The 27,020-nt window shown below is 48.7% G+C and overlaps 1 protein-coding gene across 1 annotated transcript in view; it reads right to left on the bottom strand.

The window, feature by feature from the left end:
• Window positions 1–7,055: 7,055 nt before the first annotated feature.
• The window catches only part of Slco2a1 (solute carrier organic anion transporter family member 2A1), a 97,383-nt gene continuing 77,418 nt past the window's right edge, over window positions 7,056–27,020 (bottom strand). Inside the window, exons 5-14 of the mRNA XM_008851725.3 lie at window positions 26,421–26,519; window positions 25,796–25,932; window positions 23,775–23,853; window positions 23,070–23,234; window positions 21,655–21,844; window positions 20,985–21,150; window positions 18,632–18,795; window positions 14,435–14,499; window positions 11,666–11,789; window positions 7,056–10,770 (exon numbers count right to left, since the gene is read on the bottom strand). Coding sequence (XP_008849947.1) covers window positions 10,650–10,770; window positions 11,666–11,789; window positions 14,435–14,499; window positions 18,632–18,795; window positions 20,985–21,150; window positions 21,655–21,844; window positions 23,070–23,234; window positions 23,775–23,853; window positions 25,796–25,932; window positions 26,421–26,519 — 1,310 coding nt within the window. The 3' untranslated portion in view covers window positions 7,056–10,649. The remainder of the gene's footprint in view (window positions 10,771–11,665; window positions 11,790–14,434; window positions 14,500–18,631; window positions 18,796–20,984; window positions 21,151–21,654; window positions 21,845–23,069; window positions 23,235–23,774; window positions 23,854–25,795; window positions 25,933–26,420; window positions 26,520–27,020) is intronic.

The following is a 27,020-nucleotide window of genomic DNA, read 5'->3' as shown; positions in this document are numbered from 1 at the left end:
CAACTGAATCTCTGAGTTCAAGCCCCGCCTGGTCTACACAGTGTGTTCCAGGCCAGCTGGGGTTACAAAGACACCCAGCCTCAAAAAGACCCCCCCCCAAAAGACACAAAATTGAGGTGGGTAGGGAAGTTGGGGTGGATCTGAGAGGAGACAGGAGATGGGGGAGGTGAATATGATAAAAATATACCGTATGAAATTCTCAAAGAATTAATAAGACATTGTTTTCTAAAAAATTAAACATACAATTATACGCCTCAGCAATTACATCCTTGGATATTTATCTCAAGAAAATGGAAACTAATTCACACAAAAACCTGCAGAAAAATATCCACAGCATATTCATTATTCATACTAGCCTGAAACTGGAATTAGCTCAGACGTCCTCAGGAGAATTGTTAAACAAACAGTAGCATATCCATAGCATAGAAAGCCACTCAGTAATTAGGGCAAACAAACTGTTGATGTACACTGCAACTTGGACTTAGTTCCAGTGTATTATTTCAAATGACAAAGGTTACATACTACATGATTCTATATATCAATGTTGTTAAAATGGCACCATTTTAGAAATGCAGATGAGATTAATATGGTTTCTAGGGGAGAGGGAAACGTTGGGAGGGAGTAGAATATAATATAAGGAAAGTAGATATGTTTCCAAAAGTCCATGGGAGAGATTCTTACATGAAAGAATATTCAGTCTTTCCACAGAGGTGGTGGATAAACAAACCTGTATGAATGATAAAATTGGGTAAAGCTAAATACATGCATGTACACACACACACATACAAATAAGACTGGTGAAACCTAAATGAACTATTACAATAGACGGAAACTAGGAAAAGGGTGTGGGAAATATCTGTACAAAGTCTCACAACTGCATGTGACTCTACAATAATCACAGTAAAATTTCAGTGAAAATATCCTTTGGAAATTAACCACGCATAGGATGCTGTATTGGTTATTTTTATTGTTGGGACAAAGCACAGTAAAGCAATTAAGGGAGGAAGGTGTGAGTGCGTAGTCACTGTGGTGGAGGCATGGCGGCAGGAGCACAAAGCAGCAGGTCACATTTTGTCTGTAGTCGGGAAGCAGAGAGAGATTCCTGTGCTCAGTTCAATTTCTCCTTTTTATTCAGTCTAGGACCTCCAGTCCATGGGTTGGTACCACCCACACTGAGAATGGGTTTTCCCTCTTCAGTTAAACTTTTCTGGAGACACCCTCATAGACACACCCAGGGGAATATTTCCAAGGTGACTGTAAATCCAGTCGGCAATGAAGATTAGCCATTACAGATGGTTGGAAAGTGCTTTTTTTTTTTTTTTTTTTTTTTTCTCCAAACCATCTTGCAAATGTCTCCATGTGCAAACCAAAAAAGCAAACTCTAAATCAATGCCTTCATAGAAACCTGGATGACCTCATTGTCACAAGCTTATCCCACTTAAGAGACTACTCATGGATATTCTGAAAAACAGAAATATTCAACAGATGGTAAGTGCAAGTCTAGACTGACTAGGTTTACTCTACAAATATGTGACTTTTAAAATAGCAAATGTTAGATACTTAAGGATTGATAGAATAGTTTGAAACAAATTATTAGGCTGTTTGAAAATACTATTTCGTACCTAAGACATGCATAATGTAAAGATCTTAAAAGTTTTGTGTGTGCATGTGCATGTATGTATGCATATGAGCCTTCATGTATGTGAGGGTGCATGTGTACATGAGTGCATGTGTATATGGAGGCCAGAGGACAACCTCGAGTATCTTGGGATCCTCATTCACCTTGTTTCTTGAGACTGAGTCTCGACCTGGTGGGTCACCAGTGAGGCTAGCCTGGCTGGCCTATCTTCAGCACTGGGATTACAAGCCCGTACCACCTTGCCTGGTTTTTGTTTTTAAATGAAGCTAAAATAAAATCCATTTTCATGAGGAAAAAAAGAGGATGAGTTACTGATTCATTCCAAAATACGGGTGAAGTTCAAAATCATCATGGCAAGAGGACAGTCCTAAATTCTACTTACATCAAGCTTTCGAACAAGCAACAATCAAAATCTATAGAGACAGACATAACATCAGCAGTTCTCTGGGGCACCGGGCATGGGGATGAAAAGAGTCTGACTACCAAGCGGTAGAAGAGAACTTATGAGGGAGATGGGGATTCTACATCTCAACTGAGGTAAGGTAGTCGTATGTATGTATGTGTTTATCGAAATTGACCGAATACTGAGAAAGTGCTGGTATGTGCTTGCCAATTAAACTGCAAATACAGCTGATATTTTTTAAAGGAACATATTTTTCAAGAGACTGGGTGACTTCTACATTGCTGTGGGAAATGTGAAATGGGACAACTTTGAAAAGAGTTTCTTGTAAAACTAAACATATTCTTAGCCTATGATCTAACAATTTTTATTTTTAGAGATTTCTCTGGGAGAAATAAAAACATAGGTTCACAAAAGACTCATAAACACATTTTTCAATTTTATTTATAATAATAAAAACTAAGCCTCCTAAATGCCCAGATGAACAGATACATGAATTATGGTATATTCAACTAATAGGATACTACCTAGCAATAAAAAGGAATGAAAAGTTATACAACCTATGAATCCCAAAAACATCATGCTAAGCTAAAGACTCCAGATATGTAATAGAATGTATTCTACAATAGCATTTAATGAAGTTTTAGAACGAGTTAAGTAATCTGTAGTGAAAGAAAGCTTATCACTGGAAGCAGGACATGATGGGGAGGGCGGCACACTGTGCACATAAAACAGAATCAATGCAGTTTCTCAAAGTCAGAATGACAGCGGTGGTTGTGTGCTCAATATATATTTATTAAAACACTTTGAATATTAAGCAGACTTGAAATTATTTTAACCAGTAAAGGCTTTTAAATATATATTTTTTCTGATCCTCTGCCAAATTTTTGAGCTAATCGCTTAAGGCTGGTATGCCGTTAGTTGAGATACATAAGTCAAGGAGAGGTTTGAGAAAAAGGATGGGGAATTTGGCTTCCCCACATCAGAATGCAGGTGTCTGCCTCTGCTTCTCCTTCAAGCACCATTGCACTGAAACTGGCCTGCAAATCACAGCAGTCCTGTCTGTGCTTTCTTGGCTGTGTCTGTCTTTGCTTCCAAGGGGCAAGGGGCCCCTTGGTCCCCCTGCCCCTGGGCCTGGTATACAGCCTTTGTCCAAGTGCCCTAGAAGGTGACTGAGTGTCTGGGACCCTTTCTCAAGGTGGGTGGTGTCTGTAAAATAGTTTTTTAAAAAGTAATTTAAAGTTTTCATTTATTATTTATTTTATGTATATGTGTATTTTCCCTGCATGTATGCAAGCACACCCATGCATGCAACATCTGTGGAGACCAGAAGAGGGCGTTGTATCCCCTGGTACTGGAGTTAAAAATGGTTGTCAGCAGCCATGTGTATGTTGGGAACCAATCCTGGGTCCTTTTCAAGATCAGTCAGTGCTCTTAGCAGCTGAACCATCTCCCCAGTCCCCTAAATAATATTTTATTGATTCTTTGAAAATTTCATACAACATACTTTGATCATATTCAGACCCCATCCCTCAGAAACCTCCCCTATCTCCTCTCAGATCCACCCTCACCTCTCCACTTCATGTCTTCTATTATTTTTTCACTAATATTTTTTAATTTTATGTGTATGAGTGTTTTGCCTGCCTGTGAGTGCACCCATGTATGCAATGCCCACAGAGGCCAGAAGAGGGTGTTGGATCCCCTGGAACTGGAGTTACAGAGGGTTGTTAGTTGCCATGTGGGTGCTGGGAACTGAACCTGGGTCCTTGGCAAGAGCAGCCAGTGCTCTTAACTGCTCAGCCATCTCTCCAGTCTCCTCTAGTATTTTGAAGGCCTATCAAATCTAATTGTGTTCCCCAAATGTTCTCCCCAAATGTAGGTCCTTACCCTGAAGCCTGGTCAATACACCCAGTATAACACCCTTAAAGAAAACTGACTCTCCGTCTCCCAGAAGCTGTCCATTGCCAATAGACCCTCAGCTGGGGCTGAGGCTTCTTACCCACCTGCCCCTCTATGCTGGGATTTTGTCCAGCTTGGGCTAGAGCAGGTCTCCAGCTTGCTGTCACAAGTGTGGTGGGTTCATACCGACAACTGCCCTGTTGTGTCCAGAACACAGTTTCCTTGTATTCATCCACAGCCTCTGGCTCTTACAATCTTTCCACTCCTACAATGATTCCTGTGCCTTGGAGGGCGGGATATAGTGTCCTATTTAGGACTGAGCACTCCGATGTTTCTTATTTTCTGCACACTGACCAATTGTAGGTCTCTGTATTAATCAACATCTGCTGTAGGAAGAAGCTTCTCTGGTGAGAGTTGAGAGATACCCTAATTTGTGGTTATAATAAGTCATTAGGTGTCGGTTTAATGCTAGGTCCATTTAGCAGGATAATAGTAGTGGGTTCTCCTTGATTAAGAGTGCCAAGTATGGTCTTCATCTGAGAGATTTCTTTCAAAGGCCAGTTCCTCTGCCCAGGCCGGTGAACTGGTAAACACTGGGGCACTGGGGCGCTCAGGAAGGAGGTGCAAACTTCCTGAGCGCCCTGCAGCCACTGAATATTGCCAGCCTGTGGCGCCATTGAGAGACTGACAGCACCTGGGTGCCAGGGACCCCATGCTGCAGCTGGGTGATTGCCCAGCCCACACCAGGTCGCAGGGCCCGGGGAAATCATGTGTGACCACAGGCCCTCTCGGTGCCCGCAGGACCTAGGGAGCCTGGGCGGGGAGACCGGGATATCAGGGGAGGCAACGAGGCTGGGAGTGCCCTGCACAGCGCACTGCTTGGCTTCCGGTGTCCTTTCCTAGGCTGCACGCCGGGTGCACAGACCTGTCCTAGGCGGGTGGCTCCCCCTGGTGGCGCATTGTGGCTGCAGAGCCGAGGAGGAGCCGGGTACCGCTCTCTCTCTACAGCCCTGTGCGCTTTCTGGCGGGGAATGCCAGATCAGCCAGCACAACTGCAGCTCCTGTGATAATTGCATCTCATAGGGAGATTCAAGGAGCAGAAAGCACGTAGGCTGCCTGGCACTCTGACCTTTTAACCCACCCAGGACTTCAAGAGCTTTTCTGGAATGCCAGTTGCCTCTGTCTTTCCCCAATATGAGCCCAAGGGAGAGCTGTTGCAACATCTTGATCCCTAGCATCTATATGCTGATGGCTGTTAGGTGTAAGAGGCTTTAAGCAAATATTTGTCTCTGAGACCTCTGAATTACTCTTAGGGATGTGGGGATTGAGTGCATTTAAAGGGGGTATACTGAGAGAACCACAGTGCAGAGAAGGGGGTTAGTGGTGCATAGGGTGCCTGAATAGAAGCCCTGTTAAATTTAGTTGCTCTACCACACCTTGAGTCTGAGTTTTTTTGACTCCCAGTTACACCTCTGGGGCTCCAGCACCCATCTGGAGAGTGGAAAGGAGGGAGGGGAAAAAGGGGGATGGGTAGCTGCCATCTTGCCCATCTCTGACAGGAGCCAGCCTAGAGTCCTTGAGAGGATGCCTCCTCTGCTCCTGGAGTGTAGCAGGTCCCTTAGGGGTCCCGGGCACACATTCTGAGCTAGGAATGCCCTCCTGAGAGTGGTTGACTGGCCACTTTCCCAGGCCCAGAGTGAGCAGAGGACCAGGCTGGCCCCATTCCTTATAGCCTAATTAATGTAAGCTGACCTCTCCAGGTCCTCTAAGCCTGGACCCAACATCTCTCCTGGCCTTACCACTGCTCTCCTTCAGCTGCCTCTGACCAGGAAGTTCTCGGAATGTACACAGGTTTGCCCACACCTTTGTTGTTTTCTCTGCCTACACCTTTGACTCTTGAAGCCAGACTTAGCTCCTTCTCTGATTCCTCAACTGAGTTCAGAGCACTTGTACTTTGCCCTGAGTCATGCTCCTATTCTTGCTCAAAGAATACACCCTGGAAAGGCAGGCAATGTTTGTCATCTCAGGTTCTTGCAGACATCAGCTACTAAATGAATAAAAGAAAGCCTGAGTGACAGCTGGAAGGGAACTCATGGGATGAGGATGGGATGGGATGGTCACAGTGGCTCACAGAACTGGGGCAAGCTCTGGGTGAGACTGATCCCTTGGGGATAAGCTCCTCCCCTTCAGGGACATGCTCAGTCAGCTGTCTTCCCTTCAGTCCTTCAGCCCCTTTGCTCAAATCTCTGTCACCTGAAGAGAACCTTCTCCTGACCCTGTGTCTCCCTCAGCCATTGGCCCATCCCTGCCTCCTCTAAGTCAGTCCTCTCTCCACCTTCCCATCCTGCACTCAGCCTTGGCCTTGCCCTGCATATCATCTCCTTACCTTTGGGGACACACCCATGGATGCTTCTTCTTCTGGGACTTTTCCTGGCCATAAACGCATCCCTCCTCTAATAGTCTGACAAAAGAGATTGAAGGGTCTCAGTAAGCAGCTTGGTTCACTCAAAAGCACTCCCCATTGTGGAAGATTCTAGCACTTAGCTGTTTGCTTTTTATCTCTTTCTCCTCTCAGAATACACAGGATTATCCTTCCCCACCTGCACAGCAGTGAGACAGTGCCAAGAAACTAGCTCTGGCCAGGAGTCTGGGAGCAGAGAGGCCTGTTCTTACGGTCAAAGTTCTTGCCTACCAGGGTGAGAATTTCCTGGCTTTCTTTCATCAGAACAGCATGATGAAACAGAGGTCCAAATAGTTGGCATACTGAACCACCCTTAGAAGCCACTGCCCTAGAAAGTCACCCAGACCGGCCATAGACTTTGTACGAGCAAGATAAGTATGTGGCAAGTCATGTGACTGAGATTGGTGAGTGATTTGAAGTTTCCATTAAATGAATGGATGGCTTGTTAAACTATAAGGATCTATGCACATTGTATTATTGCTGTTAAAATATAGCAGGTGCCTAGGGAGGTATGAACTTCAGCAAGGTGGCAAAACCCTGTGTCATGTGACCACCCTGCAGAGCTGGAAGAGGGAGAAGGAAGCGGATGAACTGGCAGAGCGTATCACCAAAGAAAGGCCTTTCCTCATTTGTGATTTGCCAAGGGCTTGCTCAGGACCTGTTTGCATATTTAATCTCTGATGAAAGGTTAATGAATCTGGTACCAGTGACAGGAGACAGACATTACTTCTATAACATTTAGTTTTTGCAGTTGGGAGAGACAGAATTTTTTTCTTTGACTTGCAATCTCTCCCCCACCCCACCACCAATCTCTTGAAATCTACAATATAACATTTTAACGCCAAATCAATGCTAACTGGATTCAGGCCCAGCTTAATCGTATCTCTCAATCTTTGAGAGTGTTTGAAGAAAATCACAACATGGCTTTGTTTCTTAAGAAGAATCTGCTAACCAGTCAGCAGATAGAGGCATGCCCTGAAAGGTTTGTCTATGCCCCATTCCCATAGTCTTTGCTTCTCAAAATCTTCTCTTCTTTGCCACCTTTCTCCATGGCGCTTCTTTAACTTGTGGCGCTGTAGGGCTCAGTGGGCCCCGTTTGATGAATAGTCAATAACATTCTCGTGATGCTTAAATAGAAGGTGGGTAAGTGAAATATTTCTTGGGTCTCCCCACCTCTGTCACCCACCTTACACAGCCCTAAAGAGTTTCCTCTAGCTCCTTCTCACAAGCCAATGAACTTCAATGGGAAAAGAAGGGCCTTCCTACTACCTAAGACCACCCCCCAACTTTCAGGCGGGAGAGACTGGAGCAGCCAGAGAGAGCTAGACAGCCTGGCCAATCATTTGTGAGAAGTGAGTCATGGTGGCTCTTCTTGGCTTTTGATTCTTCATTTTCAAATAGAACCTTGAGACTAGTATGGCCCCTATCATGAGACTGTGGTGAGGATTCTGCCAGAGGCTTTGGATCAAAGGGTAATTGATAGAGACATCCTTTTCTTCTTCTAAGAAGGGTCAAAGAAGGATGGAGAAAAAAATCCCTTCAGACTATTCTTTTCCTGGTTCTTTGATTCTTCCCTTGTGGGGCTAGATGGTACAGGGAGTTCCTAGGGCTGGGTGGGATTGAGGGGAAATATCTAATTGTGGGGATCCTGGCCCAAGCCAGCCAGGCTTCATGGAGAAGCAGCACCACAAGGAGGCCTCAGACTGGGAAGAGATCAAAGGATACTTTTGTGGTTGATCCTTATGGTCAATTTGACCAGATTTGGCTCTAATGCATGAAATGACCCACCACACATGGTTCAAGGACCACCCACATGCGCCTGGGAAGTACCCCTCCTGATCTCTTTCAGAACCACAGAAATGGACTCTTGGGCTCTGTGCAGTGTGTTCAGAATCCACATTTAACAATACTTTTGATAGACATGATACACCCAAGGAAGTTAGTGAAACTTTGCTTTCAAAGTGAAACAAAAGCGCTATCTTTATTCTCGCATCAGGGAGGGAAGGTTTGCTGGCTGGAGGCAAATGATCAATTACGACTATGGTATTAATTTTGTTTTATGTCATGGACATAGCTGTTCCTGTCCAACCCCACTTCTAGATATAAAATCAAGGGCAGTGATTGATTGGGCTTCCCAAAAGCCCAACTCCATGGGCTTTTGACATTGGAAAGCAATCCAAGGGCTCACCCAACAGCAAGCATTGCCTGGGGCCTGCTTAGTCCTAGGCTAATGGCTTGAGAGTAACCCCCTCTAATCCTGGTCTTTGAAGGATGAGGCATAGGTACTTTCTCTGTCTAGAGGTGTGTGTGTGGGGGGGTTCTCTTGATCTCTGATAGACATGTGTGACAGCATAAATTCATAACCAACTTACACCAATAACAAAACTATAATATATTAATAGCTATATAACAGAATAGATGTCTGTAAGGAAAACCAATCTCCCAGAATCTGAAAGCTGACATTCATTGTTCATGAGGTTGAATGAAGGTCTTGCCTTCAGAATTTGGGTAATTTGCTTTGAGCAAGTTCACGGTTAGTTGCAGGGAATCATTTTCTAAGCAGAATCACTGCAAAATGCTGAAACTGGCCCCTGAGGTTGAGTAGAGCCTCCCTCCTCAGGGAGAGCTGTGGAAAGAAGGCTGTTGGCTTCAGAAAGAGGGCTACATGTAATAGTGACTTTTGCAAAGACGTCAGCCTCACAGCAGCTTGACTACTGACATACACTTTTTGACTTATCACTACATGAAGCATTTCTGGAAGGCACTTAAGGGTCACACATGGAAATGACCACTGCCAAGCTGATCCAGGGGACATGGCGAGTCAAGTCTCCTTCTCACAAAGGCCAGGTGCAGAGTCTGTCTGGTGGGACCCTGGATGGCATGGGTGGTCAGATCAGGATACTCTTCGCCAAATTTTAAGTACTTGCTATGCTTGACGAGCATGTGATGTGTGTTTATACGCTATCCTGCTGCCCACCAAGCACTCCGGAAGGAGGCCCTAGTGTGAATGGACAGAAGAAGGTAAGGTCTGGAAGATGCCCTCAGAGAACCACGTAGCAGCACTGCCCAGCACCAAGACAGTCTCCAGTAAATAGAATCATTGTTGGTGAAGGGCCTCCTTTCTGGACTTCTCTCTCTGCACCTCTATCACACAGCAGTGGTGGCTCCCAGCCCAGGCCCCCAGAGAAGGGCTTCCCCCGAGGTAGTGAGAAGAGGCTGAGAAAACATCGATGAACACAGCATGTTTGAAAGGAAGTCAGGTCAGCCTGACTGGCCTCTACTGCAGTTTGTCATCCAGCAGTCGCACAGTGACGACAGGTGACATCCACTCTGCTCCATCATTTGTTTAGCCTGCATCTCAGATGACCTCCCTTTACTCCTCTGTATACAGGATGAAGTCCATGTGAGGCTGTTTATCTGCTTCCAGGGAATGGCTTGGAGGGTCTTCCCAGGTCTCTGAGGTGAAGGGTATGGCTTCTACTTTGGGGATGGGAGAGTGTGGTCTCCTCGGGTCTTTGTTCTGTGTGACCGTCTCAGTTTGAAATGCAACCCCAGGAAGGTTGCAATAAGCACATACAGCAGAGAGGGTCTCGGGTTCTTATGAACAGTGTTTGGATGAACTAGCCTTTGGTTTGGTAGTTCCTGCTCAGGTACCAGAGTACTGGCTACAGAGAAAGGACTATACTTCCCAAACTGGCAGCTTCCAAATCAGCCTGCAGGGCAGGAATCTGAGGGCAAAAGGGAGCCAGCCAATCCTAGGTTCCATGCTAGGCTGAACCCAGATATGGCTCTCCTAGCCCAGCTCTGGCTGCTAAGAACTCAGTCACCTTGACAACTCCTCTCAGCCTGCCTCTTCACAGGATGTGAGGAGAGGTGGGCTGTCAGGCAAGGAAGACACTGCCCCCTTTGCCCACTCCACTTAGGCACTCCCACAGGATTGGTGAGGGCAGGGGCACCTCATGGACATCTTGTCGGAAGACCCAGTACTGAGGTGAGCCTCTACTAGTGTAGGGCCCCTTCTAAGGACTTAGGAAGACTGGGCCCTCTAGGTCTGTGCGTAACCAGTTCAGGTACACTTCAGCCCCCAGGAAACATGGGGCAGACTTTGGGAGGAAGAGGCAGGTAAGGAAAAGTGTGAGTGGGGCTTTCTTTTAAAAAAAAGGAAAAGACATGTTAACACTAGTAAATACAAGTAGGTGTGAAGGAGGCAGGTTCCAGTCTCTAGACAGGGCGGTGGCCCGGGCTGAGGGTCAGATGAGGCCCGAGGCATTCTCCTGCAAGTTGTACTCCCTGTTCTTCTTCACCCTCCAGCTGATGAAGAAGAGCAGCAGCGTACCCAGTGCCTTGTAGGCCACCTGTAGGCCCAGGTACCTGTGGGGCCGGAAGAGACGGGAGTGTGAGGGAGGAGGGCTCCAAACTTGTGTCCCAGGACCAGACCAGTAGGAAGAGGAGCCTTTTTCTCATAGTGGCCTGGGAAATGTGATGAACATGACTCAGGTAAAGGTCTGTCACTTCCCAGGTAAGGGTCACCTTGGACAGACACGGGGCAGTAATGATTCTCAGCTTTCTAGTGGTACCACCAAGGGTCAAAGGGGACACTACTGCCCCAGCTGACTCCCGAGGGTCTGGCTCTTCCTGAAGCCCTCTTGCTGTTCCCCTGCTGGCCCTCCCTGCTAGTCCCCAGTGTTTCCAGCCCCCACCCAACCCCAACCCCATCAAGATCACCTGCTCCACAGCTTCAGTCAGTGGAATGATAACTGCGGGAGAGGTGGCAGTGCTCTGGGGTCCTGGGGGTAGGGGTTGACTTGGCCCACTGAGGCAGGTTGGGTCCCCTGTCCTGGACCTCAGCTGGGTGCTCTAGTGGGGTCCCCCTTTCTCTAAGCAGCAGAGGTGGTCTGTCTGGCATTTTCCATACCCATGGCCTCTCTTAGCATCCAGGCACCCCTTTCCCTTTGATAAGCTTTTACTGCTACTATGGGCCTCCTGGGGTCCTGTGCAGGAGTACCTCAGGGGGACATGTCTAGGCAGACCCTGGGCAAGTCTGGGAAGACTTGAATGGCTCCCCACAGGTCCTCAAATCCTGCCATGGTGGTCCCTGCCCCTTGGCTGTGGCAGAGTGTGCAGAGGTGTCCCCCATGTCTTGTCCCTCAGAAGCCCAACAGCCCCCACCATAGCCACCAGCTAAATGACTACTTTTTGTTGGGACCACAGGCCTGATCTCCTAGACACACATGTGTTGGGGGGCGGGGGGCGCAGTGGGCATCACCTGTTCCGGAGAGCATCGTTGTTGTAGTAGGCACAGGCTCCTCGCCTCCCTGAGCACAAATGGTTCCACCGGATACAGGAGGAGTCGATGAGGAGGCCATACAGGGCTGGAGATGGCAGCCAGGCTGGCAGTAGTGGGGAAGAGAGTTCAGAATCCAGGTCACGGAGACCTGCAGCCAGAGCTGCCCCGAGTCTCTCCCCGCCCACAGCTGCTGTGCACAGTTCATACACGTGAGACCAGCTCTGTCGTGCCCTCAGAATCACAGTGACTTGGGAAAGCAGAAAGTTGTCAGTGAAGCCTGACTTCCCCTTTCACCAGAAGACTTAGGGGATAAAGGGGACGCAGCCCATCCTTTCAAGGCAGAATGAGTCACAGGGTCACTCTGATGTCAACTCACTCATACTGCATAGGTTTCCTGCTCAGGGTTGGCTCCAAACAGAAATTTGCTCTTGGGGGCGCCAGTGTCCCAAATCCTCACCTGTCCCCAGAGGGTGGGTGGCCTCATTGTAATCAAGAGCAGGCAAGCCACAGGGCACAGAGCTGGCCTCAACCCTAGTTCAAATCCCATTTCTTCTTCCTCTCCAAACTGTCCTTCTAGATGAGACAACACCTCCTGGAGATCCTTAACACTCTAGCTACACAGAATCTAAGTTACCAGAACCTTCCAGGATTGGAGTGGTAAGGTGTGTGTGGTCCAGTAGGCCCAATGCCTTACTGAGTACTGAATATTCTGGATGCCCACTACTCCAAGCCTACCATGCTGTGTCATTAGCTAAGTTCTGGGCAGTCAATGGGCCAGAATGGACTTTGTCTAGGATTACATTGAGGCTAGGCCATTCTGTGGGCTGAGAACAGCCTCCCTGACTATCTAGGGCTGTCGCTGCTTCTGGAAGAAAAAGGTAATTGAACCCTGTGGCCCTATCCATAAATGAGAAACTACCAGAAGCAGCCTCTCAGTCCTGTTCACTTCCCAGTTTCCAGGTAAGCAGCTAGAAACTGCTACATAGGTAAACCTCCAGCAACACATCCCTAAATAGAGAAGTCAAGGAAAGTTTTCAGTCACATCTCAGTGGGTAACTGTAAACCTGCTGGAGTTTATAAATAGGCAATCTTTTCATCTACCCCACAGTAGAGATGTATTCTTGAGTGATGGATGGACTTCCTCTAGGCCTGGATTTTCTAACTGTGGTCCCATATCGAGTGATCTGAGCTTAGGTGGAAAAGCAAAAGCAGCGAATACTTGTAGCAGTGTGACAGAAAGGTCATGTTCAAGGTCATTGAAAGAAGTAGGGCAGGGGTCCTCCGGTTGCTGCTTGGTTGCAGTAGAAAGAATGCAAGTTCCCTTTTCAGCTGGGATTTTAGAGCAGGTTATAAATAAAAACAAGGAGCTATAATGACAACCCAGCCTCTGCCAGGACAAGATACCTTGGATCCCCTGTGTGACCCAGGAAGTGTGACAGTCATCATTCAGAGCAGCAGGGCTCTGAAGGACCTTGAAAGGACTTCACCAGGAACTAGGACACTACCAGTAACAAGAGGAACAAGTGGCTTGAGGCCAAGAAACCCTATTAAAAATATGGGCACAGGGAGGGAGGCAAGGGGAGGCTGGGAAGATGGTTCAGCAGTTAAGAGCACAGGCTGCTCTTGTAGAGGATCTGGGTTTAATTCCCAGCATCTACATGGTGGCTCACAACCATCTGTAGCTCCAGTTCCAGGGGACCCAATGCCCTCTTTTGGCCTCTTCGGGCATCAGGCATATACACAGTGCACATGCATGCAGGCAAAACAAATACCTTTTTTAGAAAAGAACTAGAGGAAGAAAGTGCTGGCACAGACAGGGCCCTGCATCGGAAGGACTACAGCTACACCCTGGAAGATGTGGAAGCCACAGCAGGGTGAGATATGGCCTGGACCCCTGTGTGATAATGCAGAGTGGGCTCCATAGGGATTTCAGTGTTGAAAAGCACACATTGATAGTAACTGCAGTCCCTCTGGCTGAAATCTCCAAATTCTCCCCTGTAGTTCTTAGTAAAAACATCCTCAGCTCATTCAGTCTCTTCTGAAGTCATGGCAAGACCTGTAGTAATGCCTGGTGTTCAGTCTAATTCTAATGCATGAATGTGTCAAGGGGCAGCCCAGTGTAAGCAGGCTGGAAGAGGTTCTGCATTGTGTCCCCTCACCCTGCAGTCCATGCACCTGGAGAAAGCCTGCTCTGGTGGGGAGCTCTCCCTCCCTGTGGGGTGCTGCTGATCACATCTGCACAGCTTGAGTCTTGTTGGTGGGGAGGCCCTCTGGGCTACTGGAGGACAGACAGGGGTCACAGGCAGAGGACCCACACACAGAAGAAACATACTCTGAACTGCAGTAGAAATGGAGGTTGGAAAATGGGAAGGAAGCCAGGGCCGGGCTCAGTGGCTGTTCTGTCTGGGGCAGGAATGCAAGGTTTTGTTTCCTACGATGAATTCTTGGAGAAAGATTTAAAAATACCTACTTTTAACTCTGTGTTCAGTATCCTCAGCTGTGTCCGCTTTTCTTTTCTTTTTCTTATATAATTCAGCTTGGAGCAAATGCCATAGATGGAATCTTTACTGACTTTAAGCAGTCAGGCAGATTGTCCCTGTCTGGGTTCGGCATCTGCTATTGGTTATACACCACTCTTTTGTACAGAGATGAGGCTGGGCTTCCCCAAGCCCTGCTCTGCCCCCCATAGCCCTTGGATGCCCACTGTCCAGGGTCTCTATTCCGGAAGGGAGGCGCTTAGATACCTACCCAACAAGCGCATCAGCAAGAACTGTACCCCGATGGCAAATGACTTTTCATCCTGATTCACCACCCTGAAAAGGAAAACAGGAAATCAGCAGTGGGAGGGTTCAGAGCTGTACCTTCACCTGGTCGGGGGATCGGGGACCTGCCAGCCTCAGAGCAGGTCAGAACCAGTCCTCACGTGATCTGACCGTCTGACCATTCACCTGGCTGAATGCCCCTGTTTCAGAGCACCATCTCTGGACTGGCAACATGCCCTGGGCTAACTAGTGTTTGGAATGCGGAGTCTCAGGCCCCATGTCTATTAATAATACAAGGATGTGTTGAGAACAGTGACTCTGGAGGTGGGCCCAGCAATCTGTGCCTGCCCAAGCCCTCCTGGAGATTCAGATGCAAGCTAGGCTTTGAGAGTCACTGGTCTGTCCAGAGCCGACCTGAAGAGGAAGCAGGCAAGGGAGGCTGGGAGTGGAGAGGAATTTCTGGCTGGATGCTTAGGACCACAGGTCTGAACAACTCCCACAAAGTATCTAGTACCAGGAAAAGATGGCCCTGGTATAATTAGGGGCCCCGGGGATGTCAGTATTCTGTGTACATCTGGAAGAATTCCTTGCCCTGGGCCAGCTTTGTGGGGTGTGACTTGAGCAGCTGCAGAGGACTCTACCTTCAGAAACGCCCAGCTTCGGCTTATATCTGATTTTAAATTCTTCACAACTCACAAGTCAAAGGCTTTACAATTTGCCCTGGGTCCTGTAGATTTTGCACCTTGTCCTGCTGTCCACCCCTCCTCTTCAAGAAGAGGGAGTGTGTTTGGCCAAATAAGGAGACTGTGAGAGATGGGGAGAGAGCTGTCATTCCAGCCTGGGTGATGGGGTTGTTGTTGGGGGCGGAAGCAGAGTAGAGAGGACATCTCACACATGGGCCGCACAGGCTGAGGAGCCAGGCACAGGGCAGAAGTACCTGCCATACCTCTGTGTTCTCAGCACACAAACTCCTAGCAGTAGATTATCATTTGGAAATAATTCAGAGCTGAGGGGACAGTGAGGAAGGGGGACTCAGAAACAACCTCCAGACCTCTGCACACTATTTTACCACAGCCAAAGTCTACTCGCAAATGAGAGAGCCTTCCTCCCAGACCCCAGAGGAACGGCCCAGTGTATGTGTGTGTGTGTGGAGGGTGCTCTTTGGGGAATAGATGTGGGGGGGGAGGCACCAGTTGGGATTTTCCAATGGGAAGTGCCTCAAATCCTGAGTCATCACTATCCATTCAGGATTCTGTTTCCCTCTGTGCCTACAGATCCCCTCCAATGGCCCAATCCTTACTGGCAGCCTTCATTGCCAACTTACAGGGCTTAGAATCACCCAGGAGACAAGCCCCTTATATCTGTCAGGGTGTGTCCACAGAGTTTGGCATAGGTGTGAAGAGCCTCCCTGAGTGTGCATGGCATCATTTAATAGGCTGGGGTCCTGGACTGAATAGAAAGGTCAAAGTGAGCTGAGCACAGGCATTCATTCATCTCTCAGCTTCCTGAATGTGGATGCAGTGTGACCAGCTTCGTCATGTTCCCGCTGCCCCATAGATCATGAGGAAGCTGCCATCAGGTCTTCCCACCATGATGGCCTGTACCCTCAAACTGTGAGCCCAAATCAACCCTTCCTTCCTTAAGCTGCTTTTATTAGGTATTTTGTCATAGCAATAAGAGAAGTAACCAATACACTGTCCCCCTTGCCTTTATCCTTACCCTGGGCAGACTTACCCCTAGATCCTTAACTAAATGAAACTTGGGTACCCTAATTTGGCATTTGATTAAGCCCCTGGGCCCCTTCTGGTCATTGGCCCATCTGGCCCAATTTATTCCTGCTTTTCTGACCACTCTCTCCTTCATGAGTGTATTGCCTGCATGTGTGTAAGTGCACCCATGTTGTGCAATGCCTGCAGAGGTCAGAAGAAGACATCAGATTGCCTGGAACTGGAGTTACGGATGGTTTGTTAGCCACTATGTAGGTGCTGGGAACCGAACCCGGGTTCTCTGCAAGAGCAGCTAGTGCTTTTAACCACTGAGCTATCCCTCCGGCCCTCCTTCTATGCTTTCAACTGACTTCTGCTCCTAGGCTGTGTTCTCAGGCCCATTCCATTTCTCTTTCCAGTCTTGGGGAGTTTCAAATGACTCTGATCTTCACAAGTCAGGGAGATGGTTTGATAGGGATTACTTTACCTATCAGAATTCCTTACCCTGCTCCCCATTCTCCTCTTTAGGACCTCAGGCAGGTTCATCTCAGGGTCAGAAAGTACACCATAGTTCAACTGACCCAGTGAATGCACTGGAATAGGGAGCAGTAGAGAAGGTGACAAGGTATTGGGGAGGTGACATGCTATGCACTCTGAGCATCCCTACATTCTTATTGAGTGTTTCAAAGACCACATAGTCCTGACTGTTGCTCCTGTGTCATTTCTTGGGGCTGTGGTTGCAGCCAGAAGCCTTGAGGCATGAGCCGGAGCAGAGATTGAGAGCAGCTTGCCTCACTGTGTAAGCAAGTGGCTCTCTCAAGCTCAGTGTCCCTCAGCTGTGATGTAAGCCCTGAACACAAAGCACATGACTGGGCCTCCCCATCACCTCTGTAGGATCTAGAGGACACGGATAATTGATACAACTTGGGCACATGCTGATGTCTGCTGTAACCATGCCCTTTGTCTTGGACACAGGGATTTCCTATCTTCTGCCAGCATCCTTGAAACAGTAACAGTGACAGGAGTGTGGCAGCATGCAGGCTAATTTGACAGAACTGACTGGCCTAGGGTAAAATCCCAACAGCTGATTTTTTTTTCCCAGTGCTAGAGACTGAACCCAGTGCCTTGCATATGCTAAACAAGTGCTGTCACTGAGTTGTACTTTTAATCTAAAAAGTGGCTGCTTCTGGTCCTTCCTCATCTCTTAACCTTTTGGGGGAAATAGGCCTTAAGCATCCAGCCAACTGTTAGTATTATTGTTGTTTGATGGTGGTAGTTAACCAATATGGAAACCCACACCACACATACACACACAAACACCACATATATGCACATACACCCCCCCAACACACACACCACACAATCATACACATACCACACACATACACATCACACATATGCCACACCCATACCCCTTCCCACCCACATTTTATTTATGGGTAGGGTCTTGTGTAGCTCAGCTGGCTTCCACTATAGCCAGCAATGACCCTGAACTTCTGATCCTCCTGCCTCCACCTCCCAAGTGCTGGGATTACAGGCCTGCACCACCCACCACACCCAGCAGAACACCTTTTATTTACAAAGCAGTTGACCTTATGGTATAGATAGCAACACTTGGAGGTGGATGTCATCATCTTCTTTCCATAACTGAGGAAACTGAGAGCCAACGAGGGCAGGTGACACCCAAGGACACTCAGGTAGTATGTGGCGTGTGGAGACAATCTGATACTAGGGTTCCAAATCTTGCTTCTTTCTGCTTTCCAGGTGAGCGGATGGGGACAGGAGGGAGGGAACACAGTGAGGCAGGCAGCGGTGGGTTAGGTCGTCCTAGGTGAGACGTCAGTTTTCTTCTTCATAGAATGAGGCAAGGGAGGGGCACGTCCTTATGAAAACCATAGAGGTCCTAGAGTGCCCCTTGCCTTGTCTCCACCTTGGCCAGCCTGTCCCTTCTGACCTGAGCACTAGGTCACTAGCTCCCTTGGATTTTCTCACTTTTGGCCTTTTCTGTAGTCTTCACTGTTTCTGGAACTCTCCTCAGTTTCTGGCCTGCTTGCAAATCCAGCTGAATTCTCCTCATCCCTCTCAGTTCTTTTAGGATTTGAAACTGGGTGACTCTATCGGGATTTCCATGATGTGGAGCCAGGAACCTGCCTTTAATCTGTACTCAGCCCTTTGCCAGTTCTGTCATCCCCCGCTAGGACGTAACTTCCCACATCCTGAAAGAAGGTGCCCACAGAGCCTGTGTCACAGGGGTGCTGGTGCTGGGGGACTGAGTGAGGTCACCCAACAAGGAGCTTAGCCTGGGGCCAGAAACAGCTGCCATTAGTGCTGCACTGTCACATTACCACAAGACATTTGCAGGCTGTACTTGAAGGACTCTGAGGGCCAGGAAGAAAGAGAGACTTGAGGTAGGAATAAGATGTAAAGTCAAAGGAAGGGTGGGAAGCAGCAACCAGCCACCCAGAGGCGCCACTCACCGGAGAACCATCATGTAGAGGGGGTTGTGGGAGACGCAGGCTATGAGCGCCGCAAAGGAGATGAGGAAGATGCATGGGAGCAGGAAGTGGGCACAGGACACAGGGCACGATCCTGTCTTTGCTGAAGCAGAGCCTCCGGTTACACAGCTGCAGTTCAAATACCTCTTGAAGAACAGGAAAAGAGGGGAAAAACATGTCAGGCTTCACACGTCCATACCACCTCTTCCCACAGAGTTCTACCAGTTCCAATCCCTTTGCCCTTCGGGTCCCTAGGGAAGAAGGCAGGCAAGTCTGGATTTGGAAGAGACCAGATGAGGGTTTCAGAGTGCCCCGTGGGATCCCATCTCTCTCACTCTTTGGACACTAGAAACCATCTTCACCAAAACCAGCATCCAGCAGGGGCTGGGCTCCTGCAGTCACCCCCATATCTGGGTGCCCAGGATCCTACTACTAGGCAAAGCTTTTATAATTTGGAGCCTGGGGCTGGGGAGGGCTCTCCTCTGGGCCAAGCAGCAGTGGCTGGGCAGGCTGCTGCAGGGGAGCTATACATGGGGGGCAGAGGGGAACACAGTGGAGTCATCTGAGCCTTGGTCTGCCAGGCTTCTGGCACTTCCCACCCAAGAAGGATTTCTTTGGCCTATGAGGGACTCCAGAGGAGGCCCCTGCCTCATGTCACAAAATTTTGTAGCTCAGTATTGCTGTACGGCTCATTCTGGTGGCCAGTGTTCATCTGGGGGTCTTTTCCTTCCTTCCTAAGTGTCTGATGTGGGTCTATGATGATGCCTCATAGCTGTTATGGGGTCAGTATAAGGAACTAATGAGTTGGGATATTTCCTTTCACTAGACAGTGGGAACTATGTTCTCTCTCTACCTTAACTCCTAGGAAGCTCAGACATTCATAATACACAATATTGCTGTTATTACCTCCCTTGGTCTGGATTTTAAAATATCAGAACTTTTTTACCTTATAATTTAATGTTTTTTTTCCCTTGATATCAGGGTAATGGATTTTATCTTGATGTGCCTGTGCTGTTATTGGAAGCTTGTCAAAATTATTTCTGGAAGTAGATGAGTCAGAGGTAAGTAAATAAAGATAAGAAAACCACAGAAGCCACCAACTCCGGTTAGAAGGTAACCAAGGAGCACCCTGTCTCAGATCCTCACCCTTCTCTGTCTGAGAGCCTTGAGCCTCTGTCCACAGAGGTGACTGGGGGAGCAGCCTTGTCCTGTCTCCTTAGAGAAGGTGGTAAATGTGGTTAGCCTGGCCCATGCCCCTATATAGGTACATTCCTCTCATTGGGACATCCTGTGGTAATGGTATACATTCCTTATTGCTCTGAGGGGGAGATCATCTAACTGCTAAGCCTGGCCAGCATAGCCTGACTCTGCCCAGCCCTGGCCCTGCTAGCTCGGCGTTCCTTACTCAGTGCCCACCCAGCCCTCTTTTACGGCGCTCATGGTGACTTCAAACCTAGGCCTTCTACCTGTTCTTTTCTTTCCTTATATGCCACGCTTTGCTCCCAGACTCCTTCCACAAGACTCCTTCCACTGCCTGCTAAGGTCTAAGTCATCTCAGGAGGCCCCCAGGCACTCTGTGCCATGAAGTACTCCTCCCCCAGCATCTATCTTATGCATTTATTGGATCAGAAATAAACTATGAGAACAGAACCTTGTCTTGTGGGAGGGATCACTACCTCATCCTCAGCCTAGTAGTTGTGCCCAATGTTTTCTGTTTGTTGAACGACTCAAGTTGGTTTTCTGTTGGCTGATCCCAGAAGGCCTGGAGCTGCCATGCTCATAGCCAATGCCTTACTGAGTGAGTATGGAGAGCTTCCCAGAACAGGGTTGTGGGACACATGGTCTTGAAAATAAGTATCCCAGATGACACAGAGCTCTGGCTTCTAATCCCTGATCTGCTCTTAAGCAGTTTCATGGTTTTGGGCCAGTTGTATATGCACCCCTTGGAGTTGAGGGGTTGAAACAAATGCTCTCAACTGCTGCTTCCAGCACTGACCTTCCAGGTCCCTGTCACAGAGACCCTCCATTCCCAATTTATCTGGGCCAGCCCACGTGGCTCTGCAGCATAACCAGAATGCAGAATGCTCAGACTTGTTCCTGCTGTATCGCCAAGTCCCCAAGAATGAACTTGTTGGGCCTGGGCCAATCTTTAATTGACTTTGGGCTGCAGGCACCTGGTCATGACCCCAGGGCAGGAGAGGTGGAGAGAGGGTGGAGGAGACCAGGATGCTGATACTGAGTCCCAGAGCCAAGGAGCAGTCTGTGAGTATACACAGAGCCCCAAGGCCCCATGAAGCTCTACTTGCCCCCCCCCCATGACCCCAGCTGCCCTTACCGCTTGCTTGGAGGCTGCAGAACTCATGTTGATGCTGCTACAGCCAGCGTGGCAAGGAGAGATGTACTCAACTCCATTGTCTCCACAGATGGGGTGGAAGATGGAATCTGAGCACAAGCAGTCCCTGCGGCAGGCAGGAGGCTGCGGATGTATAGAACTTGATGTGCTGCCAGCAAAACAGGAAGTGAGGAATCAAACAAAGCAGGACCAAGAATCAGCACTACACTCCAGCTTGGTCTGAGTTCCTGGCCTGGCTGATGTGCCTGTGTGTCTCTGTTTGTCTTGGGCCATTGCCACCTTAGGATTTAAACTATGCCTACGGGAACCAGCAGTGAATCTGTCATGGCCCAGAGGTCAAGGCCTTCTCCATTTCTCCTGACATTTGGAGCCCAAACCCAACTATTCAATTGGAAAGGTCTGGTCAGCAAACCCTACATGATCTGAGTCAAAATGACCAACCGAGACTCTGTTGAGAGAAATGGCCAATGCCATAGAACCCTCACCCTGCCTCCTGGCTTATCTATATGACACTCGGTTTTCTGTATTGCTACGTGAGAAATCAGATCACAGTGAACAGGACAGAGTGAGGTAGAAATGGAGAGGAAGGCATGTGGCAGTCGATCCAGGCTCTGGTTAGCAAAGGATAGCTCCTCACCCTTTATTCAATTACCTGGGGGGATAGACCTCGGCCACAGGAGGGGTAGAACATCCCATGAAGAAGAGAGGGGCACAGAGGATCATGGAGATGGTGATGATGGTGGCAGCCACACGGGGGATGGTTTGCAGAGGGAAAACAAAACGCTTCATGAGGATTCCTCCAAACAGCATCCCGAGGGCTGCAGCAGGAAGGTTTACAGCACCTACAGATGGCGAGAAGGAGTGGAGCTGGGTGTCCAGCTTGGGAGCCTTGAGCTGGACCACCAGGAAGGGAGTGTGGCTTCACAGAGGACATGCTAAATTATATCAGTGGCTGATGTTATTAAATATTGACTGTTTTCTAGAGAGTTAGTTTCATTAGAGGGTTCCCCTGCCTGTGCAAAGAATGAACAAGCAGTCAGCTAGGTGTGATAGCTCATGCCTATAATCCTAGCACTTGGGAGACAGAAGTAGGAGGAGCAGTAATTCAATGTCATCCTTAGCTACATAGCAAGTTTGAGGCCAGCCTGGACTACACTAGTCTTTGTCTCAAGGAAACAAAATTGAAAACAGAACAACAAAAAAGGTGACAGAGACCCTTTGCAGGTCAACAGATGTGGGTTGAATGGGCATTTATTAAGCACCTTTCATTACCCGGGCCCTCCCTGACTCCTCACTGTGACTGAGTAGGATTTGCAATGCAAGGGTGGCGACCCTGATCAGATACCAGAATAGAGTGGTAATGTTATATCTAAAGACCACACAGGAGTTCAATGAGTAGAAGAGAGTCACCTCCAAATTGCATCCCCTGACTACCTTGACAAATCTGTATGGTCAAGTTCACCTATGAGTTGGGCCTAATCGTCCACCTGGGCATTTAGTGGGACCCCTATCACTGGTTCTCTGTGTCTACTACAACAAATGTGATGCCCCCCATAGATTATGGGTTCATTGATCTGAGTAGAACTGAGCATCTGCACTATTATTATGTAAAGCTCTATGGGGGAGCCTGAAGTACTGCAAGGTTGAGACTCACTGACCATACAACGCTCTTAACAAAGCAAACATGTTCAAGTTTCTGGAGAAGGAAACCCCTACCCTAGGAGATGTTTTATCTGTCTGGTGCTCCATCTTCTTCCCTGTCTCCTCTGCTGTGCTTGGTGAGGTCAGTTGGGAGGGTATCAGATTCCCACCCTCTTGATAGGAAGGAAGGCAGCCCCCCACCTCCACCCACTCCTGAATAGAATAGGAACCCCAGAAACCTGCCAAGAACATGCTAGATTGCCAACCAGGAAAAATGTCCTTAAAATTCTTTCTCTTGGGCAAGCCCTCCCGTCTCGTCTCCTGTCTGTGTCCGGTCTGGCCCCTGGCTGTCCCTGGATGGACAGCACAGTACCCACTCCTCCCTCAGGCAGTACCACCCGGGCCCTGTAGTGCCCTCTGACACACCAATGAGAAAGTTGGCATAGGCGGCCGAGGCACCATACTGCTTCTCCAGGAACTTGTTGAGGAATGTGGAGAGGCCAGCGATGACAGATGAGAAGGTGCACTGGGTCAGGACCACCAGAATGAAGAGAGGGTTCATCAGCAGCTTCAGAAAGATGCGGGGGAACCCTGCAGGTAGATGGCTGTCAGGGGGCAGGCCTTGACAGGAGCACCATGGGCTTACTACAGACTCGCTATCACCGTGTCTCTTCCCTCAGGCAAGCTTCCTTTCTTCCTCAAGGCAGAATCTGAGTCACCTGGGCTCATAGCAGTCAGCCCGGGGACACACAGTCACTGGACTCCCTGTCACCATACTCATCGACTGACTAAAATGAGGACACACCTAAGAGAAAGCAGGTAATAGATGCAGAGAAACAAGGCCAACTTGGGAAGCAGTCTTCTCTCATGACTGCCACCTCCACAGGAAGGGAAGAGGGAGTGGCAGTGGAGGCCATGGGCTTGGGGTGGTGTCTGGCTCTGCCTGAATTAGGGTCTATTGATACCCACAACAAACTAGTCACCAGGATCCCCGGTAGAAGCCTGTGATCTAAGGGTGCACTTGGGAGGTGAGCAGTTACAGACCTTGCTGTTCTTGCCACTCTTTGGCCTACACCTGGCCTCCTGCCACCCAGAGCCAGCCCACCCAAGGCTACTGGATCAGTTGGTTACGTTTAATGAAATCCATCAGGGAGCCTCTTGACTGGTCCTCCTCCATCTTCCTTGTTTCTTCTGCTATATCAGGAGACGTCTGAAGGCAGCAAAAAGGGTAAGTGTTAATGATCCATCCCTGGGCTCTTGCCCCTGTGGTCTCAGCGACTCGGGGATGGGAAGTGTTTACGGCAGGCATCCAGAGAATGCACTCCTGAAGCAAACACTGCCTATATTTTTAATACACCTCGTGCCTTGGCTGGAGATCAGAATGAATCTGTGCCAATGCCTTCTATGGTACCTATCGGCATATTGTTTCCTCTGGCTTTCCCATGAGTGATGCCAAAAGTGCTTTCCTGGGTCTCATTCTTTGTCCATCTGTCATGACTACACTTGTATTCCACACTCAGATTCTAGGGACAACTTCTAGGACACTGGAGTCTAGAATGTCCCTTGTTCTGTGCTCTCTTTCTGCATTCTCTCTGAAGTCTCCTTCCTCCTCAATACAAAGGTGAGTCTTCCTCTAGGCTATGTTCTAGCCTTGACCTGAGCTTCTGGGCAGGCCACTTCAGTGACGTTCCCTGCCTCTGAACCCAATAGCTCCAGCCAGAGGCCCCAGCTGACACCTCACAGACATAGGCCTGGGCTTATCAGCACCCTTAGGTGTTCCCATTCAGTAAGCACTTGCTCCAGTCTGGGCAATGAGCCCAGCATTCCACATGCATTGTATCCCTCCTCACAACTTCCCAGATAGATACTCTAATTATTTTAAGGAAGAGAAAACTTAGACACAAAGCAAGTTGCCTAAAATCACCCAGATAGTTTATGGGCAGCAGCAGAACTGCCTCCAGTCCAAGTCTGTCGAAGCTTTAGATCATCAAAGCACATTACAGTCTCTTAAATTCTTCTCTGAGACAAGCCCAGGTGCTCTACCCATACCTTCTTCCAACAGCAGTGCTTACTTCTGTCTCAAATCCTGGGCACAAAACACAGTCTCCTGCTTCTCCAACCCAATCCACTGCAAAGTCTTCACAGGGCCCCTCCAGGAACATCCAGTTTGGCATTTGCACCATCTAATGACCATTGCCCTGGCCCTCAGCTGCATTCTCCATCTCTCCCCTGGGCCTCTTGGATCTCTAGCCCTCATTCCTTCATGACACCCCCGAACCTCAGCCAACTGCCATGTTGCCACTGAGTGGCCGCCCAGTCACTGCAGTGCCCCAAACTTCATGGAATAGTGTTATACCTTTCAGCCTCACATAAAGGCCCCATCCAGCCTCCTCTTCCCTGTTTCCCATTCTCATCCTCCCAGTCCCTTCACCCAGAAGACAGAACCCTGCCCAGAACATGCTCCACTCTCAGTCCACCCTCACACATCACTTGCACTTCTCACCCAGACCTGCCAGTGCAGGCCTTAGTGGACTCTATTAAATGCAAACGTTGACTGTGTCCTGCCACCTGCTCAGTGTGTGTGTGTGTGTGTGTGTGTGTGTGTGTGTGTCCACATAGAGACCAGAGAACACTCTGGGACACCATTCACCTTGTTGCTTTGAGATAGGGTCTCTCACTGGCCTGGGGCTTACCCAGTAGGCTAGGCTGGCTGGCCAGCAAGCCTCAGGGAATCCTGTTTCTGCCTCCCTATGCTGGGATTATAATTATGTACCACCATGCTTGGCTTTTTTTTTCTAACGAGGGTTCTAGGGATCAAACTCAGGTCCTCATGTTTGCATGACAAACACTTTATGGACTGAGCTGTCTCCCAGGCTCCCTATCCCATTACTAAGCTTTAGTTGTCTCATAGATCTTTAGCCCAATTTAGGTGAACTCAGGATTTCCCAGACCATGTTCCCTGGAGGCCTCCTGGTCTTTGAGAAGTAGCATGGTAAGGGTACATAGAGGGGGCACCACCTCTCAATGTCTCTTATAGACCCTGCCTCCTGAGCCTTGTTTCGGTTGCACTCGGTTTACTGAACCTGCAGCAGTAGCTCAGTCCCTTTCTTAAGTTCCTATATACTCAGAATCGTGGGTTCTCAGAAGCTCACCTCTGCTCCACTGGGCATGGCTCGAGGGAAGAAGAAAAAGGGTAAAGAAGTGAGAACCAAGAAGCCTGAAGAGATGAGCAGGCCCAGCCACCAGGCTCCGATCCATCGTGGGTCACCGGGGCTCAAGTTCACCGTAGCTATAGGGAACCAAATGATACAAGTGTTTGTTGGGTGAATACATGATCTCCCCTTACTGGAAAGGTGAAATCTATTCTGGTGATGTTTACTGACTTTCTTCCTACAATAGTGACAATACACACCATGAGATAGGACATTGGTGAGTATAATACACACTCTTCAGGCTGTTCTGGAAGTTTCATAATCCCTAGGAGCTTGAGGATTTAGCCACCAAAAGGGTGGGCTGCCTGGCCTCCAAAAGAGATCCCCTGAATCTACCTCCCGTCTAGAAGCTTCCATTGTCTTCCTCACCGACAACAAGCATGGACACAAAGAGAGTGGGAAAGTGGCAGAATGGTTCCCAGTCATGCCATGACAGGCATCCCAGGCATTGTCCCCGGTGGACTAAGAGCCCCATTGCTGGTCTCTTTGGGCAGCCAAGGAGGAGGGATTAATTCAGAAGTGCCAGTAAAAGGATGGTAGGGATGGGTGTTCTCTGAGTACTCACCTGTGTCCACTCTGCCATAGTCCACAAAGATCCGCAGCATGACCGAGCCTAGCAGGTACCCAAAAGCCGGTCCAAACACAGCAATAGCAAATAATATGGCTGGAAATTTAAGTGAGGGAGAGGACGCTAAGGGGGCTGAGAAGGTTCAGTAGCACCGGGTTCCCAAGCTGAGGAGGACTCCTGAGATATCACCTACTGTCCCCCAACACTAACAAGTCTATTGCTATGGCATCTCCTGCAGACAAGGCCAGGTGCCAAGGGATGTAGAACCAAGCCTGCTTCTCCTCCAGCATCTGCCAGAGAGACCTGCTGGCCTGGAATGAACTTGCCTCCATGATGTCTTTAAAAGATGCCAGTCCAGGGTATGCTAGTAGATAAAGCTCTGTGTGCATACAGTACTGGTGATCCTAGCAGGAAAGAGCATGTAGGGTGCTGAGATGGTGGCACATGTCTTTAATCCCAGCACTTAGGAGGCAGAGGCAGGTGGATCTCTGTGAGATCAAGGCCAGTCTGGTCTTCATAGCCAGTTCCAGGCCAGCTGGAGCTACTGGGAGACCCTGTCTAAAATTTTTTTAAAAAGAGCATGTGGCGGGAGGGCGG

Source organism: Nannospalax galili, unplaced genomic scaffold (genome assembly GCF_000622305.1).
Source record: "Nannospalax galili isolate Female #2095 unplaced genomic scaffold, S.galili_v1.0 scaffold1046, whole genome shotgun sequence".
Classification (NCBI taxonomy): domain Eukaryota; kingdom Metazoa; phylum Chordata; class Mammalia; order Rodentia; family Spalacidae; genus Nannospalax; species Nannospalax galili.
The sequence above is the reverse complement of the archived record's forward strand: the minus strand, read 5'-3'. Positions and strand labels throughout refer to the sequence as shown.